The sequence below is a fragment of the Fusarium phalaenopsidis genome (genome assembly GCF_050370095.1).
Source record: "Fusarium phalaenopsidis strain FUZ10S chromosome Unknown contig_32298, whole genome shotgun sequence".
Taxonomy (NCBI): domain Eukaryota; kingdom Fungi; phylum Ascomycota; class Sordariomycetes; order Hypocreales; family Nectriaceae; genus Fusarium; species Fusarium phalaenopsidis.
Genome location: NW_028145407.1, coordinates 689,216 through 704,582, shown reverse-complemented (window position 1 = coordinate 704,582; position 15,367 = coordinate 689,216). Strand labels below are relative to the sequence as shown.

The following is a 15,367-nucleotide window of genomic DNA, read 5'->3' as shown; positions in this document are numbered from 1 at the left end:
ATGCGGGCGGCGGGTTCATCGACAGGACTCGTGTCTGCCCTTTCTGCCACCCTTATAGTCGATTACATGTGTGTAATGTAGCCCGGTGTGAGGTGAGTCTTATTTTCGTTTAAGCGGGTGGAGGAGTTACAATTTAAAGGAGTATGGGTCGTTATAAAAGAAATATTCGGATTATTCAACAATGATGATATCGTTGATGTGTTGAGCTTGGTGAAGTGTATGGCATAGCCAACGTGTGATCTTCTTGTGAAATACAGCCAATATTAGTACGAGGAAGCTATATGAGCATGCCTTGATATCTCCTTTTACGCCTTTTCAGGTGGCGCGTTGTCATATACTCCCGTGTCCCAAACAATTATCTTGCCCGCACGTCGCCAATCCTCATTGAAGAAGCCGTTGAAGCCTCCCCAAACACGACGAATCTTGGACAACCCGAGAGCCTGCGCCTCTGGTGTCTTGATGAATTCATCTAGCCAAGGCTCGACACCCTCAAAGCCGACGATGTAGCGAGGCACAGAGAGGGGCTTGGCCGGGCTGAACAGTTCCGTTGCGAGGAAAGGAATGGGGTTGTCATAAAAGCGGTCGGCCTCGTCGCGGTAGTTTTCTCGTTCAGGGGTATTCGGCTGAGTATGCAAGGGGGGTTCGCATGTGAGGGCGTAGGCGCGTAGGCCAGGGTACACAAGGTGTGAGCGCCAGGGCGTAGAGTGGCAAGGCATGAGGAAGAGGGCAAAGAGCTCCTCCTCTTCATCTGGGGGCGAGGAGAAGCGTGTGGTTTGAGCGAGCTTTACCGAGTCTGGATGAATGCGCTCGTACTCATGGCGGAGGTACGAGAGGACGTTGAGAGGAGCAGGCTGGTGTAGGAAGGAGAGGTAGCCGGCAAGGAAGATGTTGACGCCCAGGGCGGCGAGGAGGTAGGACTTGTTGCGGATTTGAGGGCGAGGATGGGGGTTGTTGGTAGTGGGAGCGGGCTGCGAGGTGAAGAAGGAGGCGGCATATGGAGCGGCGAGAATGCTGAGCGCTGGGAGAAGAGGATAGATGAAGCGGACCTCCTTGTGGGAGATGACTGAGAGCGCGCCGATAGTGGTGAAGACGGTATACGCCAGGGTCTTGAGAGTGTTGAGCTGGCTCACTGAGACGGCGGGGGCACTTGGCTTGTAGAGAGCGAGGAGCGCAAATGGGAGACTGGTGGTGCAGATAAGGGGAAGTCCCTGAAGGAGGTAGTAGTGCCAGGGGTTCCGGCCATAGAAGACGGCAAGGGACTTGGAAAGGTTAAAGTAGAGAAAGTTGTAAGGGGGGAACGTCCAGAAGCCAAAGTAGAGGCGGTCCGAAGTGATGGAGACGACAAGGACAAGAGAACCGCACAAGATGGCCTCGCGCAGCAAGACGAGCACGGTAGAGGGCTTCAGAGGTGACGACCCTTGGAGAGAGATCCTAGTGAGAGCGACTAGCGCGATAGTAGCCCAGATGAGGAGGTTTGTCGGGCGGAGAATAACAGCAAAGGCGGCAAGGCAGAGAGATGCGCGGAGAGACCAGAGGTTACGGAGAACGGGGGCTGGCTTGGGGTTCTCCTTTGTCGTCTGCGCAGCGCCGAGGAGTTCCCAGGGCCAATAGTACAGAGCCATGACAGTGAGTGTCATCTCGAGGGAGTTTGAAAAGGTACGGGTGGAGCAGTACCATTGCCAGGGGTTAAAGAGCTGAAGGAAGAGCTAAGGGCGTGTCAGTACGATGCTTTCAAGAAAGGAGAGGAAACTTGCAGCAAAGAAGGAGACGTTGCTGTTGTCGCCGTAGATGGACACGGCAAGTTGCCAGGTGTACCAGTCACCTAGGGCGGCGATGCCAGCTTGGAGAGTGCGAGGAGCTGCAACAAGGATGGCGGCCCGGAGGATGCCCATGGGAAGGATATGGCTCGCGATGAAGTCGGCGGCGAGGTATGCGCCGGCGAAGAGGGCGGGATGGAGGGAGGATCGAAGTTGATGTTGCCATTCCTATGAAGGGTTAGAAGAATTTCATAATGAGGTGCATGTCGAAGATCAGGATATAGGGCGTGAAGATTAAGGGATTGGCTCATGAGCGAGCATGAGTTGATGGTGTAAGTGACAGAGTGAGTGATGCAGCTCAACCAAAGCAAAGTCATGATAGATCAAGTTCAGGATCATGAGATGACAGTATAGAGTCATGACCCGAGAAATAAACATACCCATGTTAGCCAAGCACCACTCCGGGGACCAAAAGCCAGATCCCAAGCCGGCTCAAGAGACTGAAAGAACTCATCAGGCTGAAAAAAGGTGGCGATCCACCAAGCATTGATGAGACGGATGACGAATATATCACGCAGGAATACAGGACGGTTCCTCTGATTTCGAGCGCGATCCAGAGATGACGGTGGTGGTGTTGCTTGTATTGAAGGCATGATGGGCTGCTACTGTTGGTGCTGCTTCAATCGCTTGGTTGGAGACAGCTGGTCTGTTTCCATCTTGAGGATGTGACGTCGGTGCTGATTGGTTGGTTGTTGATCGTCATGTGTTGTCGGAGAGATGCGAGGTGGGTTTCACCAGCCACAGGTGTGGCACACCACAACTACCACCAACGACCACACACAGGACATCTGTATATGCTGGAATAGCAAGGCATGCTGGTATTAGTGTAACTTGCAGTCAGAATTAAGTGTAAGATTCAGTTGGAAATTGAAAAGATCGCTCGACAGTCTGACCACCAGTAACGTATCTCTCACCATGTCCTACACTCCCAAGATCTGGGCAAGCGTCATCATGGCCAAAATCGGCTGATCATCAAGAGCATTCCCCAGTCTTCTAAAAGTATGGGCAATCTAATCGCCGCAAGAGAAAAAAAATTCACCCAAAAACATGTTCAGCTTCGATCACCAATTCGGTACGTAATCGAGTTTTGTAGAAATGGCCGCCGGCGGCATCGTACGTAAAACCGTGAGGTGGTTGTTTGAAGTTTGGGTTGTGCCACAGTTCTGTGGGCCACTTGTGGATGGAGTTGGAGTTGATCAACTCTACGCCTAGTCGATGAACTACTATGTTTTCTTAAGGAGAGTGCTTGTTCTAGAAGATTTGGTTGAATTCCCCCTTTGGGACCTCAACTTGAATGTATTCAAAAGTCTTGGTACATTTCATCTGGTAGACATTCGCGATTGAGACCGAGATAAGACTATGACAGTAGCGGTCAAGATACTCGGATACGACGACGGTGTTCGTCTGCCGTTCCACGGATGCGGGGGTGCCGGCGGCATCGGCGGAGTTAAGAGGATTTCTGGCGGAAAGGGCGGCAAAGGGCGGAACAAGTCGTTCAGCTATTGGGTGCGTCCCTATCTGTGGAGCTGGGCGGCGGAAGGGCGGAAGAGTGAGCGGTGTTCCCATCTGATCTCAGATGAGGCTCGCCCAAGCTGGGAAATGGCCTGATTGGTCAGGGATATCGTTGCAGAGGGAAGAGGGAATGTTGGTTTGTTGGTTGTGGGTGAGCCATGACGACATGGGATTGGTATCTATGGCATTGCCTTTGCAGAGAGTCTTGAGTCTCAAGAGGAATTCTTTTTTGAATAGCTCGTTACTATTCATCTGTCTCTACTCAATGTCAAAGTCAATCTCCAACTGCCAAATCATGGCTCCTCGTAATATCCGTCCCTCGATTGGCCACCATTCAATTTAGCTTCTCCTCCAAGCTTGCATGACATGGCATGGCAGCACATTGCACCCTTGTCAAGTGGCCCCCCCTCCCTCCTCCATCATCCCCCCCCTCTCACCCCAGATTCTGCTGTCATCAGGCAGAGCCTCTTGTGCCGGATCGACGACCTGTCGAAAAATCTACACCGCAGACCGAACGCGGTAGGTTTTGTTTGCCGCGAGACAAATATGTCAGGGCAAGAAGAGTCTAGACGCGTTACACTGTCAAAGCACGACGGAAACAGATGAGAACCCTCCACTTAGACTCTTATCCGAGTCAGACAGACCCTCCATCATGACATAGTTATCCATCTCTTTTGATGCTTCTCGTCTCCTCCGGCCGCCGGCGGCATCCCATCCCGCCTGGATTCCGCCGAGCTTGCCCTCCCCCCCCCTGTCAAACAATCAATTCCTTTGCAACCTACATGGGCGAATGCGCCCGCACCCGACGCTTGTTGGCTCTTCCCACTTGCACTTAGGGGTATAGTGTATAGACTCACAATCGTCGGCCTCGGGCTTCTGCAGTAATAATTACCTAACAGGAGGTTAGAATCTTGGATCTGCTGACCTTGGATTGTGTTTTTTTCGTCGCCTCCGCCTCCGTTCCGCTCGCCGCTTCCGTCCTTAAAGAGCCTCGACATTCCCGCCTTGATTCAGCCTTTTTCTTTCTCTTCATTCTTCTCTAGACTCAACAAGCAAGCGAACTGAACCTTGACCTTCATTCTTTCGCTCAACTCTTGACCTTTGCTCTCGTCTCTTCAGAAGAGACCATACACCACATATCGCATCAACTCCAACACCGCAACCATGTCTCAGACCAACGGTACTGTCTCTCGCTTCCACGCCTCTTCCACCGAGAAGGCCATTGCCATTGAGGAGGAGTACGCCGCCCACAACTACCACCCTCTCCCCGTCGTCTTCTCCCGCGCCGAGGGCATCAACGTCTGGGACCCCGAGGGCCGCCACTACTATGACTTCCTCTCTGCCTACAGTGCCGTCAACCAGGGCCACTGCCACCCCGAGCTCGTCAAGGCCCTCGCCGACCAGGCCAGCCGTCTGACCCTCAGCTCGCGCGCCTTCTACAACGATGTCTTCCCCAAGTGGGCCGAGAAGGTCCGCGACGTCTTTGGCTACGACATGGTCCTGCCCATGTGCACTGGTGCTGAGGCTGTTGAGACCGCCATCAAGATTGCCCGCAAGTGGGCTTACAAGGTCAAGGGCGTTCCTCAGGAGAAGGCCTGGATCTTTGGTGCTTCCGAGAACTTCCACGGCCGAACCGTAAGTCAATTGATCTTTTAGAAACCAGGATAGAGAACTAACAAGATGCCCAGATGACCGCCATTACTCTCTCCGTCGACCCCGAGTCCAAGGCCAACTACGGCCCCTATGTCCCCAACATTGGCGCTTTCAACCCCAGCACTGGCAAGCCCATCCGATACAACAACATTGCCGATCTCGAGGAGGTTCTTGAGGCACACGGCAAGGAGACCGCCGCTTTCATCTGCGAGCCCATCCAGGGTGAGGCTGGTGTCGTCGTCCCCGACGAGGGCTACCTCGAGCAGGTCCAGGCTCTCTGCACCAAGCACAACGTCCTCTTCATCTGCGACGAGATCCAGACAGGTATCGGCCGAACTGGCCGCATGCTCTGCTCTCAGTGGGCCAACATCAAGCCCGACCTCGTCACCCTCGGCAAGGCCATCTCTGGCGGTCTCTACCCCGTGAGCTGCGTCCTCAGCAGCAAGGAGATCATGCTCGTCGTCGAGCCCGGCACCCACGGCTCCACCTACGGAGGCAACCCCCTGGGCTGCGCCGTGTCCATCCGCGCCCTCGAGATCATGGAGGAGGAGGACCTCACTGCCAAGGCTGAGAAGCTTGGTCAGATCTTCCGTGACGGCCTCAAGGCCCTCAACACCCCCATCCTCAAGATTATCCGAGGAAAGGGTCTCCTGAATGCTGTCGTCATTGATGAAGAGGCTGCTAATGGCCGAACTGCCTGGGACCTCTGCCTGCTCCTCAAGAGCAAGGGTCTTCTTGCCAAGCCTACTCACGGCGACATCATCCGCTTCGCCCCTCCTCTGGTCATCACCGAGGAGGAGCTCCGCAAGGGTCTCGACATCATCGCCGAGGCCATCAAGGAGCTTCCCACCGTCGAGAAGGCCGCTGGTCACTAAACGAAGAAAAGAAGAAAAAAGGACCAAAGATCAGACGCATCCGAGCGCGAGCTCATTGGAAAGAAAAAAGAAAAAAGAACTTTGTGTTTTACATTTTGGGCATAGGCATCCAGGCATATGATGCAAAGGGGGAAAAAGCGAATGAGGACGAGAACATGAATTGCATGCATAGATACCAGATACCAGCATCAGTGATGCTCTGGGAAGGCGTTTTAACGGGAGTTCCATAGTCGGCCGATTGGCCTTGTACAGGTTGGATAGCCCGCGATGAAATAAAATGCAGTTATTCTCCTAAGTTGTTTGTGTCATGACTTGATTGTGAAGATTCTACCGGAGTGTTCAAGAGGCTTCCTCTATCATTGAGATGAGGTTCTGTGTCGATCTAAATGTTACCCTGCCATCTAGGACTCTTCATGACAAACTACATTATTAAACAAGCTTTGAATGTACCTTGATAGGTAGTATAATGAGTAGCCAACTTGATGAATATGCACATTGTGAAACCATCATCCAGGTTACATGTCTAGGTAGCACCAAGACACCTCACTAAGCTCCAGGACTACTACTACCCTTTGTCTCGGGATCAGGTTCGCGTCAAGCCGACAATTGATGATTCACAACCCTACAATCAATTACACTTTCAACGACGCCAAAAACATCATGTCTCACAGTGTCCCGAGATGGAAGGAGAATGGGCCCCGCAGCCGGACGCCGGATCGGTGGGCCCTTGAAACACGGCGATACGGGCCCCCCGAATCCACGGCATCCGAGAGGTCCGGGCAGAAGCGCCCACCGATTCGACCACAGACACAAGGGCGTGCATTCCTCGGGTCTCCGGCTCCTACGAATGGTGGGGCTAACTTTTTCCCTGTGACAAAAAAGATGCAGGGTTAGAAGTGTGTGAGTGTGAGCAGCCATAATTTCATGCACTGTATATCTCGGTTCCAGTTTGGTTGGGGACGAACGCGTGGCATGCGGCGTATGGGAAAGAAGGAGACATGTGCGTGTATCTGGAGAGGGGGTTTGAGAGGTTGAGGGCCTCATATGATGGACAAGGTGACACTCCGATGTAGCGCCTTGGGGTTACCTGAAGAATACTACATGGAAGACGGTCCTACAAACGGACGGGGGGGATTTTGGCTACGCATGTCATTTACGACAGGAGGTGGGCAATGAGGCCATTGACGGCAGGCAAACTGGCGCCAGTAATGGGGATAGTTTTAGGTGTCGTGGTTGCTCTTACAATCGTATGTTACACCCAGGACCCTAACGAAGGAAGAGAACCGTCTTTGCACCATGGCGGGAATAAAGCGTAGGAGAGGCATTTATGATGGGGGCTTTGCTGAAACGGGCTCAGAGAGTGACGCCATCTTGGCATCTGAGACCCCGTGGTGATGTGCAGCGGAGATAAAAAAGAAGCCCCAAGGCTCGAGAATGGAGCAGAAGCGAGTCAAGGACGCCCCGATGCACGTCCTCTTTTTGATTTGAGAAAAAGCAGCCTCTTTAGCGTCGAAGCGTGGACGAGCTGTCGCCAGTAGATGCACGTGTGCTGGGCGTCTCGGTCAGGCACCGCGGCCTTCATCAGGTGATGGGCGACATGAGGCAGCGTGAGTGGTCAATGGAGTCTGGGGCCGTTGGTCCCTTGTGTTTGGTTTGGTTTTTTGAGGTGGCATATTGTGTATTGGGTGTGAGGAGCAGCGTGGGGGGAACACGAGGGAGGATGATGATGATGGGTGGTTGTCTGTAGATGGCTGTGAAAGGCGGGGACGAGATATCGTGATGGGACGTTTGTTGGAGGTTGCTGAACCGCCGCTACCTATGTAGGTGGAATCGATAAAGGAAGGACACGAGAGCCAGAGATAAGAGAATAAGCCTAGGCGATTGCATCCTGTAGATCAGATCGAGAACTGGGGCACCTCTGAAGACCTACTGTAAGCAGGTAAGGCAGATGATACTCGTTGCACTACAGGCCAAGCAAATACCCATCCACGGATAGGTGCATTGAGGAGACAAGAGGGTAAATCCGCGGGCACCCACGCAGGCAGCACAGCGCGCAGCGCAGCACCTTTATCAACCCATCGTGATTTCTACCCTCTTTAAGTTGACGAGGCAACACGCCTCTGCCTAGCGGCGTCTAGCAGCCGATGCGGCGTCCCAACGACCCCGTGGCAGAGCCAGAAACAGGGGCATGATGATGACGATCAGGGCGGGCAATGACGAAGCCGGGCTGAATGATGACGGGATCTTGGCTTTCTTGACACGGCGAGTTTCTGTGAACCCAATAACAGAATACCGCCATCAGATCACGACCTCTCTTGCACACTCTCTCGCCCTGCTGGCGTGATAAGCCTCTGGTTGGATCTGCCCCTGTACATCTATTGCTGATGGAGTGAGTGTCTCACCCTTCTGCGATGGATGTGTGGGTGGATTGGATGCTATCATCGATATCTCCATTCTAGCCGTCCAATTGCTGACCGGCAAGGCTGCCCACCCATCCTCTTCAGACGGACAAAAAGAGACGATTCACGCTTCTCGCGCGCCGTGGTCGAGCAAAGTCCTACAGCACTTCTTGTCCCAGCGGATTCCCCAAATAGGAACCGGCAGCTGCAGGGCTCTCGGCTGGAGCACAGCCAAAGCGCATGGATGGGGTAACATGCGCCCAGGGCATGATAACGAGACACAGATTGATTGCCGTCTGGATCTGTTTTTGGTTCGGACCCGTCAGGCCATGGGGTAGACAATGGCGAGTACGGGTTTCCGATCCCGAGAATGCCATCAGCGGTGGGTGCGTGATTGCGAGCGGGTGAGCGTCTGCTGACGCCATCTCGTCTCCAGCAAGTTTCGCCATCTTTGGGGCTTGGCCATCACCCGTCGGTCGGTCGAATGCCGTTTCCGTGACGAGCAAGTACAGCGAGCTATCTCCGGGGAGCGGTAAACAGGGAAAATGCCCGTCAAACTCACTCTTTTGCTCTTCCGTCAACAAACAAGACAAGTCCCGGCATGTGTTCTGTCCCCCGGGCCGGGGCTTGTCCTATCTTTTTTCTATCGGCGGCGATCATGTTTCCCACCCTGGCCTGGTCTGGTTTGGCGGCGCGGTTTGTCGTACCTCGTGGCAGGTAGCGCCGTAGCGGGCCATGGCGCCCATGGGGAGAAACCTGGCCAACCCGGGCTGGAGACGGATCAGTGGTGATAAGGGGGAAGTCGCTGGGCGATAGCAGCGAGAGTCCGGGAACTGATAACGCTGGCATCGTCACCGTGATAAGCACCCGGCATCATCCACCCTACGCTACGGGTGTTTCTGGGGAAGATGCTTTCCCTCTTACACAGCACAACAATGGTTAAGCTTAGGTTGGATGGACGAAGAGGTGGACGCGTGAGTGCAGTGACCGGAGTGGTGGGGCCGAAGGTACCTCGGTACCTGTCTTGTACTGTAGCTCAAGGCCATGAGGCAGACGGATGGAATCCAATGAAACCCTCGTGTCAAGTCATAAAACAAGGCTAGCTGAGGCTTCAAGACCGATGACGGGATGCCGTGACTTTGACTCTCGAATAAGGGGCGAGCAAAGTGGAAAAACAAATGCCTGAGGCCCATGTCTCAAGGCATCATCATTCATCTTTACCCCCATCACAAGGCATCTCTTTTTTACCCCAGGTCAGGCAACAACTGCCCTCGAGGCACCCACGTACTCGCAATCCAATGTCGACGAGCAAGTGCTGGCTTTAGCTGAACCAAGGTGGTTTAGCTCTGGCAGGCCCCGTCCTATCACGCATCATGACTGCTTCTGTCATTGCTGGCTGACTGACTGACTCACTCTCCTCGTTCGTTCGCTCCCCTCCCCCAGGCTGCTGGCCTGGTCTGTCTGCTCCGGCTCTTGTCGCCCTTGAATCCTAGTCCGAGGGCATGGCATGGATGGGGGGGACACTCCTGCTTTGGGTGTATCACGGGGTCGATCAAAAGGGATCAATACCAGTTGCTTTTTGGCTGGCCCCCGCAGAGCTGGTTCTTTTGTTCGCTTAGAGAGTTGCGTCTATTCGACAGAATCTCTTTCATTCCCTTGGGGGAAGAAAAAATACAAGTCACCAGGCGTCAAAAGTCATTGGGGGACTGGTACTCCATCTCGAGGCTCCGTTCACCACCTCCACGATCCCCTGCGTGAGCCTGCGTCCTAGCTTCCCACCCCCTTCCAGTCCTTCCATTGCGATGGAGCTCTGGGTCATGGATGGCAGGCTGTTGCAGGCTAGACAGGATACATGACCCAGATACTTATGCCCCGGGTCTTGTTCCCACACAAATCTCAAGTACCCGTCTACCGGGTCGTGACCTTGGATGCTGCTGGCCCACCCCATGTGCCAGACTGGTGTGCCCCCTGGTTGAGTCGCCCCCCCGGGCAGCCAGCCAGCCCCAGGACCCCTCTGACGCCTGCGGCAGTTCCCTTGGGTGGACGCGCTAAAGAGGTACTCGTGGGCTACTTTTGGTGTCGCGTTGTGTTTCTGTTTCCGCAGGGCAGGGCAGGCGTCCACTCCGTCAATCGATTCAAAGCCGCCATCCCAGCCCTGGGCCCCATTATGGATCCCCATCCTGATGCGCCCTTCTAGAAACCCGGCTGGCTCCAGCTCAGTTCAGTTCAGTTCAGTTCAGTCACGGATTGTCAGCCTGCGGGTGCAGAGTCTATTGTGTCCAGGTACCCATCGGCTTGACTTTCTTTTAGCTTCGTCAGCCTTGATTCTTCTCTTTCCTCTCCTCTCCCATACCGGGTCCCTTGTCTTTTAAACTCTTGTCTCTCTTTCGTCCCTTCTAACACCGCCGCCTCCGTTGCCGCTCCCGTGGATGTGTGTGACGCAACGCAACCCTCCACCCGTCGTCTCTCGCACACAACCCAAACCCGTTTCAGCAACCCCCAAGCAGCAGCGACAGTGCATACAGCGCCAGCCCGCGCAGTGGCCAGCCCTCCATCCATCCTGGGCTCCCTACGAATAATCGACCTGCATAATTCTAGACTCTAGCTCTTCTCTGGAAAGTGGACGTGGACGATAACATCCATCAGAGCAACCGTCCGAGTCACCGCCTCTGCTCGTTGCTTCTTGACGACTCTCTTTTCCGTCGTCTAACCGCCCCATCCGCCTCCAGACTGATACCATTCGCCTCCGATCACGCTCCCCGAACCCTCCAGCTCGTCGTCCGCTCGAGCTCTCGACTCAGGTCAACGGCCACTCTCGTATCGCGCCGGCCGCCAACGCCTCGAACCGCCTCAGACGCCCTTCCGTGTTAGTCACCTGCCCGCCCCCATCTCATCCGTCCTGCGTCCTATTCCCATCCTGCCCTATCCTATCCCGTCGCACCAGCACCAGCACCGCACCAGCACCAACACCAGCGCAGCGCAGCGCAAGTACCCTAGCGAGCTAGGTCTAGGTCCCCCCCGGCCACCGTCTCCCGGCTCTGCTTCTCGCCCTTGTCGCTCGCTATAGAATCATTAGATCATACCGACCAAGGCCGCGATCGCCGTCGCCTTGCCGTCACCATCGCTGTCACTGTCACACGCATCCCCCAGAACTTCATACCTCTTCCACCCTCCTCGACCTTTCACTCTTATCCTTCCTGTCCTCGCATTCGCCCTCGGCCTCGACCTCGTCTCGTTCTACCCTCCACTAACGCTTGTGTTTGGCTCGATACTGCAGTGCAGGCGCGCACCGAGTCAAGTCCGGTCCACCCTTTCGGATACCTACAGCAGCACCTACCTACCCAGGTGCCTTTGCGCTGCTCTCGTCTCTCCCCCATCCGTCCTCGGCCATCCACACAAGCAAGGAACATTCGTCCTCACCGACTGCTTGCTTGTCCATCAACTGTCAGCCTAGACTTGCCAGCTCTGCCCCGTACCTGGCACCTTCGATCCGGTTGATAATCATCCCCCCCGACCGCTCTGCCTCGTTCTCGTGTCTTCTATCTGAGCTCGGCTCTCTCAACTGCTCCCCATCCCATCGATTACATGACGACCTCATCTGCGGCCGACGTCTTCCGAATCTTATAGGCCTTAGGGCTACAACAGAGCTCGACAGTCTTCCTGCCATTGACAACACCAACAGGAAGCCATGGCGGGCCCACAGGAGTCTACCACCTCCTCGGGGTCCAGGAAGTCGGGCGGACGTGCCGTAGGACAATTCAACATTGGCTCCGAGATTGGCAAAGGCAGCTTTGCCCAGGTGTATCTGGGCTGGCATAAGGTACGACCAAGCTTTCCTTGTCTTCTCAGCCTGCTCCCCCGTCATTGCACCATGTTGCGCTGCTTGCTGGTGCAGCTCCATCACCTTGGTAACTTGTCAGTCATCAACTCGGTATCACGCGAACTTCAGCTCGAAACACTACTTCATCTATTACATTTCCCATCAGTAGCTGACAAAGCGTCATCAAATAGGAAACCAAGGCCGCCGTCGCCATCAAATCCGTGGAGCTGGAACGGCTAAACAAGAAGCTCAGAGAGAACCTATATGGCGAAATCCAAATCCTCAAGACATTACGCCATCCCCACATCGTCGCCCTCCATGACTGCCTCGAGTCAGCAACACATATCAACCTCGTCATGGAGTATTGCGAGCTTGGCGACTTGTCCCTGTTTATCAAGAAGCGAGAGAAGCTCGCCACCCATCCTGCCACTCATGATATGGCACGCAAGTATCCCAGCGCACCGAATTCCGGTCTTCACGAGGTCGTTATTCGGCATTTCCTGAAGCAACTAACCAGTGCTCTCGAGTTCCTGCGTCAAAAGAATTACGTCCATCGCGATGTTAAGCCCCAAAATCTTCTGCTGCTGCCCTCACAGGCCTTCCGGGATCACAGAGGTCGACCGGTCATGAAGGCCAGCCAGGGCTCAATGATTCCCATCGCTGGTCTCCCGTCCCTTCCCATGCTCAAGCTCGCCGACTTCGGTTTCGCCCGTGTGCTTCCCTCCACTTCCCTAGCCGATACGCTCTGTGGGTCCCCCCTGTACATGGCCCCAGAAATTCTCCGATACGAGCGATATGACGCGAAAGCCGATCTTTGGTCTGTGGGAACGGTACTCTATGAGATGAGCACAGGTCGTCCTCCGTTCCGGGCTAGAAACCATGTCGAATTGTTGAGAAAGATCGAGGGCGCTGAGGATGTCATCAAGTTCCCAAGGGAGGTAACTATCAGTGCTGACCTCAAGGCGCTGGTTCGAAGTCTGCTCAAGCGAAGTCCGGTCGAGCGCATCAGTTTTGAAAACTTCTTCAACCATCCTGTTGTTACGAGCCCAATTCCCGGTCTAGTGGAGGATGATATTCCCCCACCCGAGGAAGAGGAACAGGAACCAGAACCGGAATCTCAGGCTTTGAAGACAATTCATCAGGGGCAGAGGCTCTCGTCAGCGTCACGCAGCCCACGACATACCGGGCAGGAATCACCACGTGAGGCTGTGGCATCCAGGTCGCCCAGAGACCGCCACCCAAGGTCGCCACAAGCAGGAAGCCCAGGTGAAGGTCGATACCCTCGGCAAACGCCTGAAGGCCACCGGGCGACTGGCAGTTCTCCTCGTGAACTCGCAGAGGGCTTAGGAATCCGTCGCCCTGTGCCTCATCATGCAGCATCAGCACCCAACCAAGCACGCCTCCAGGACCGGGTAACTGGTCGTGATAAGGTCTCGCCACCCACGTCCCTTTTGAGAGAGGCGCGCAGGGGCCGAGCATCGAGCAATCCGCCAATTTCAGAGGAGGAAAAGGCAGCTCAGGATGTCGCCCTAGAGCGAGAATACGTTGTTGTTGAGAGGCGCCACGTCGAGGTCAATGCCCTCGCTGATGAGTTGGCGGCCAACGAGAAGTTGGGTGACAATGGCTCGCATAGATCCGGACCCCTGGCTCGACGATACACGCAACAGGGAGCACCCAACTCGACGACAGGGGCAGTTCCAACTCCATCTTCACGAACCGCCTTGGTAGCTCAAGGACGGCATGACCGGAGGTCGTCGTATGAAAAAGCTCTCTCCGCTAGTCCCGGATCGGCCTCGAGTGCCATCTCCAAGGCTATCCAGGATGCCAGCCTCCGCCTTTTTGGCTTCAGGGTTTCACCTGGACGAGGCCAGAAGGGGCCATCTCCCCCACTTTACCAGGCGTTCCCGGCATATCCGACTCCGCAAACATCGGCCGGATTGCTCGGTGACGGTAAGAGTACCCACAGCACCGATGAGGATGGACGAGCTGCGCAGGCCATTGAAGAGTTTGCCACGCGAAGCGATTGTGTGTATGGCTTCGCCGAGGTCAAGTATAAGCAGCTCGTTCCTCTAGCGCCGTCGGCAGATCATGGACTGGGCGGTCTTGAGCCCGAGCAGATGGTGACGGAAGAAGAAGGCCTCACGGTTGAGGCTATTGTTGCGCTGTCGGAGGAGGCCCTTGTCCTGTATGTGAAGTCGCTCACACTCCTCGCCAGAGCCATGGACATAGCAAGTCTCTGGTGGTCCAAGAAGAGTCGAGGAGAGCCAGGAACGGGGCTATCAGCAGCGACTGCTCAGACGGTTGTGCAGCGTATCAATGCCGTGGTGCAATGGGTTCGACAACGCTTCAACGAGGTGTTGGAGAAGTCGGAGGTTGTCCGCCTGAAGCTCATGGAGGCACAGAAGCAACTGCCTGAGGACCACCCGAGCCACCCATCGAACCACGGAACCGAGTCGATTGCCTCTACTACGGGATCGACGATGAAGCAGGTTTATCTTACACCTGGCATCAGCGCCGAGAAACTTATGTACGATCGGGCACTTGAGATGAGCCGTGCGGCAGCGATTGATGAAGTCACCAATGAGAATCTCGGCGGTTGTGAGATTTCCTACATCACTGCGATCCGCATGCTCGAGGCGGTACTGGACAGTGATGAGGATCCTCAGATGGAGAAGAGGAAGCTGTCCACGGGCAAGGAAGCCGACAATGCTGTCAGGGAAACGAACGGCGGTGAACTTGACAGTGACGAGGAGGCTCATGTTCGAAAGAGTAAGTGACACTCCTGAACTGGCAGTTTCAGAGTTGGGAGCTAACAGATGAATAGTGATCAAGATGATCACAGGACGGCTCGGCGCTGTTCGTAAGAAGAAGCAGATGATTGCAGAGGCCAACAGCCATGTTCAACATGCCTACCAGCAGGCACCACGCCGACGAAGCGGCGATGTGACACCACGCAGCGTTCCTTCACATGCATCCTCGTGAGTGAAGAGGTTGACGAAGTGATGGCGAAGCACCATGAAATACGCGACGATATTCATCATACCATTCTAAAAACCCTATGGGTTTGCATGTGTTACTCGCCATCATATTTGGGATTCAGGGCGTCACGGGAGCTCGGCCTGCGGCTCACAGAAGCAGGCCAGCAGATTGTCACCGAGTATACCTAGGTATAGGATCTATCTATATGGAGCGGGCGTTTGGGGTTGTTTTGATTTAGGCATTGGACGGAGAGATCTCATTGGAGGGCGTTTCTGGATTGCTTTTCATTTGCTGCTCGTTTTGCTTTCAGTG

The 15,367-nt window shown here is 54.8% G+C and overlaps 3 protein-coding genes across 3 annotated transcripts; 2 read left to right on the top strand and 1 right to left on the bottom strand.

Annotated features, from left to right (window-relative positions):
* Nucleotides 1-305: 305 nt before the first annotated feature.
* Nucleotides 306-2,410, bottom strand: LRP88_06806 (protein GPI10; the record flags this gene model as incomplete). Its single annotated transcript, XM_083243343.1, has 3 exons — nucleotides 306-1,706; nucleotides 1,770-1,985; nucleotides 2,198-2,410. 3 exons carry the CDS (start codon nucleotides 2,408-2,410, stop codon nucleotides 306-308), a joined length of 1,830 nt encoding a protein of 609 aa, XP_083100567.1.
* A 2,083-nt stretch (nucleotides 2,411-4,493) lies between these two features.
* On the top strand, nucleotides 4,494-5,857 carry LRP88_06805 (ornithine-oxo-acid transaminase; the record flags this gene model as incomplete). The annotated part of the gene is made up of 2 exons (XM_083243342.1): nucleotides 4,494-4,964; nucleotides 5,018-5,857. 2 exons carry the CDS (start codon nucleotides 4,494-4,496, stop codon nucleotides 5,855-5,857), a joined length of 1,311 nt encoding a protein of 436 aa, XP_083100566.1.
* Nucleotides 5,858-11,944: 6,087 nt separating this feature from the next.
* Nucleotides 11,945-15,058, top strand: LRP88_06804 (serine/threonine protein kinase ATG1; the record flags this gene model as incomplete). The annotated part of the gene is made up of 3 exons (XM_083243341.1): nucleotides 11,945-12,076; nucleotides 12,268-14,845; nucleotides 14,901-15,058. The coding sequence occupies 3 exons, from the start codon at nucleotides 11,945-11,947 to the stop codon at nucleotides 15,056-15,058; spliced, it is 2,868 nt and encodes a 955-aa protein (XP_083100565.1).
* Nucleotides 15,059-15,367: the final 309 nt, after the last annotated feature.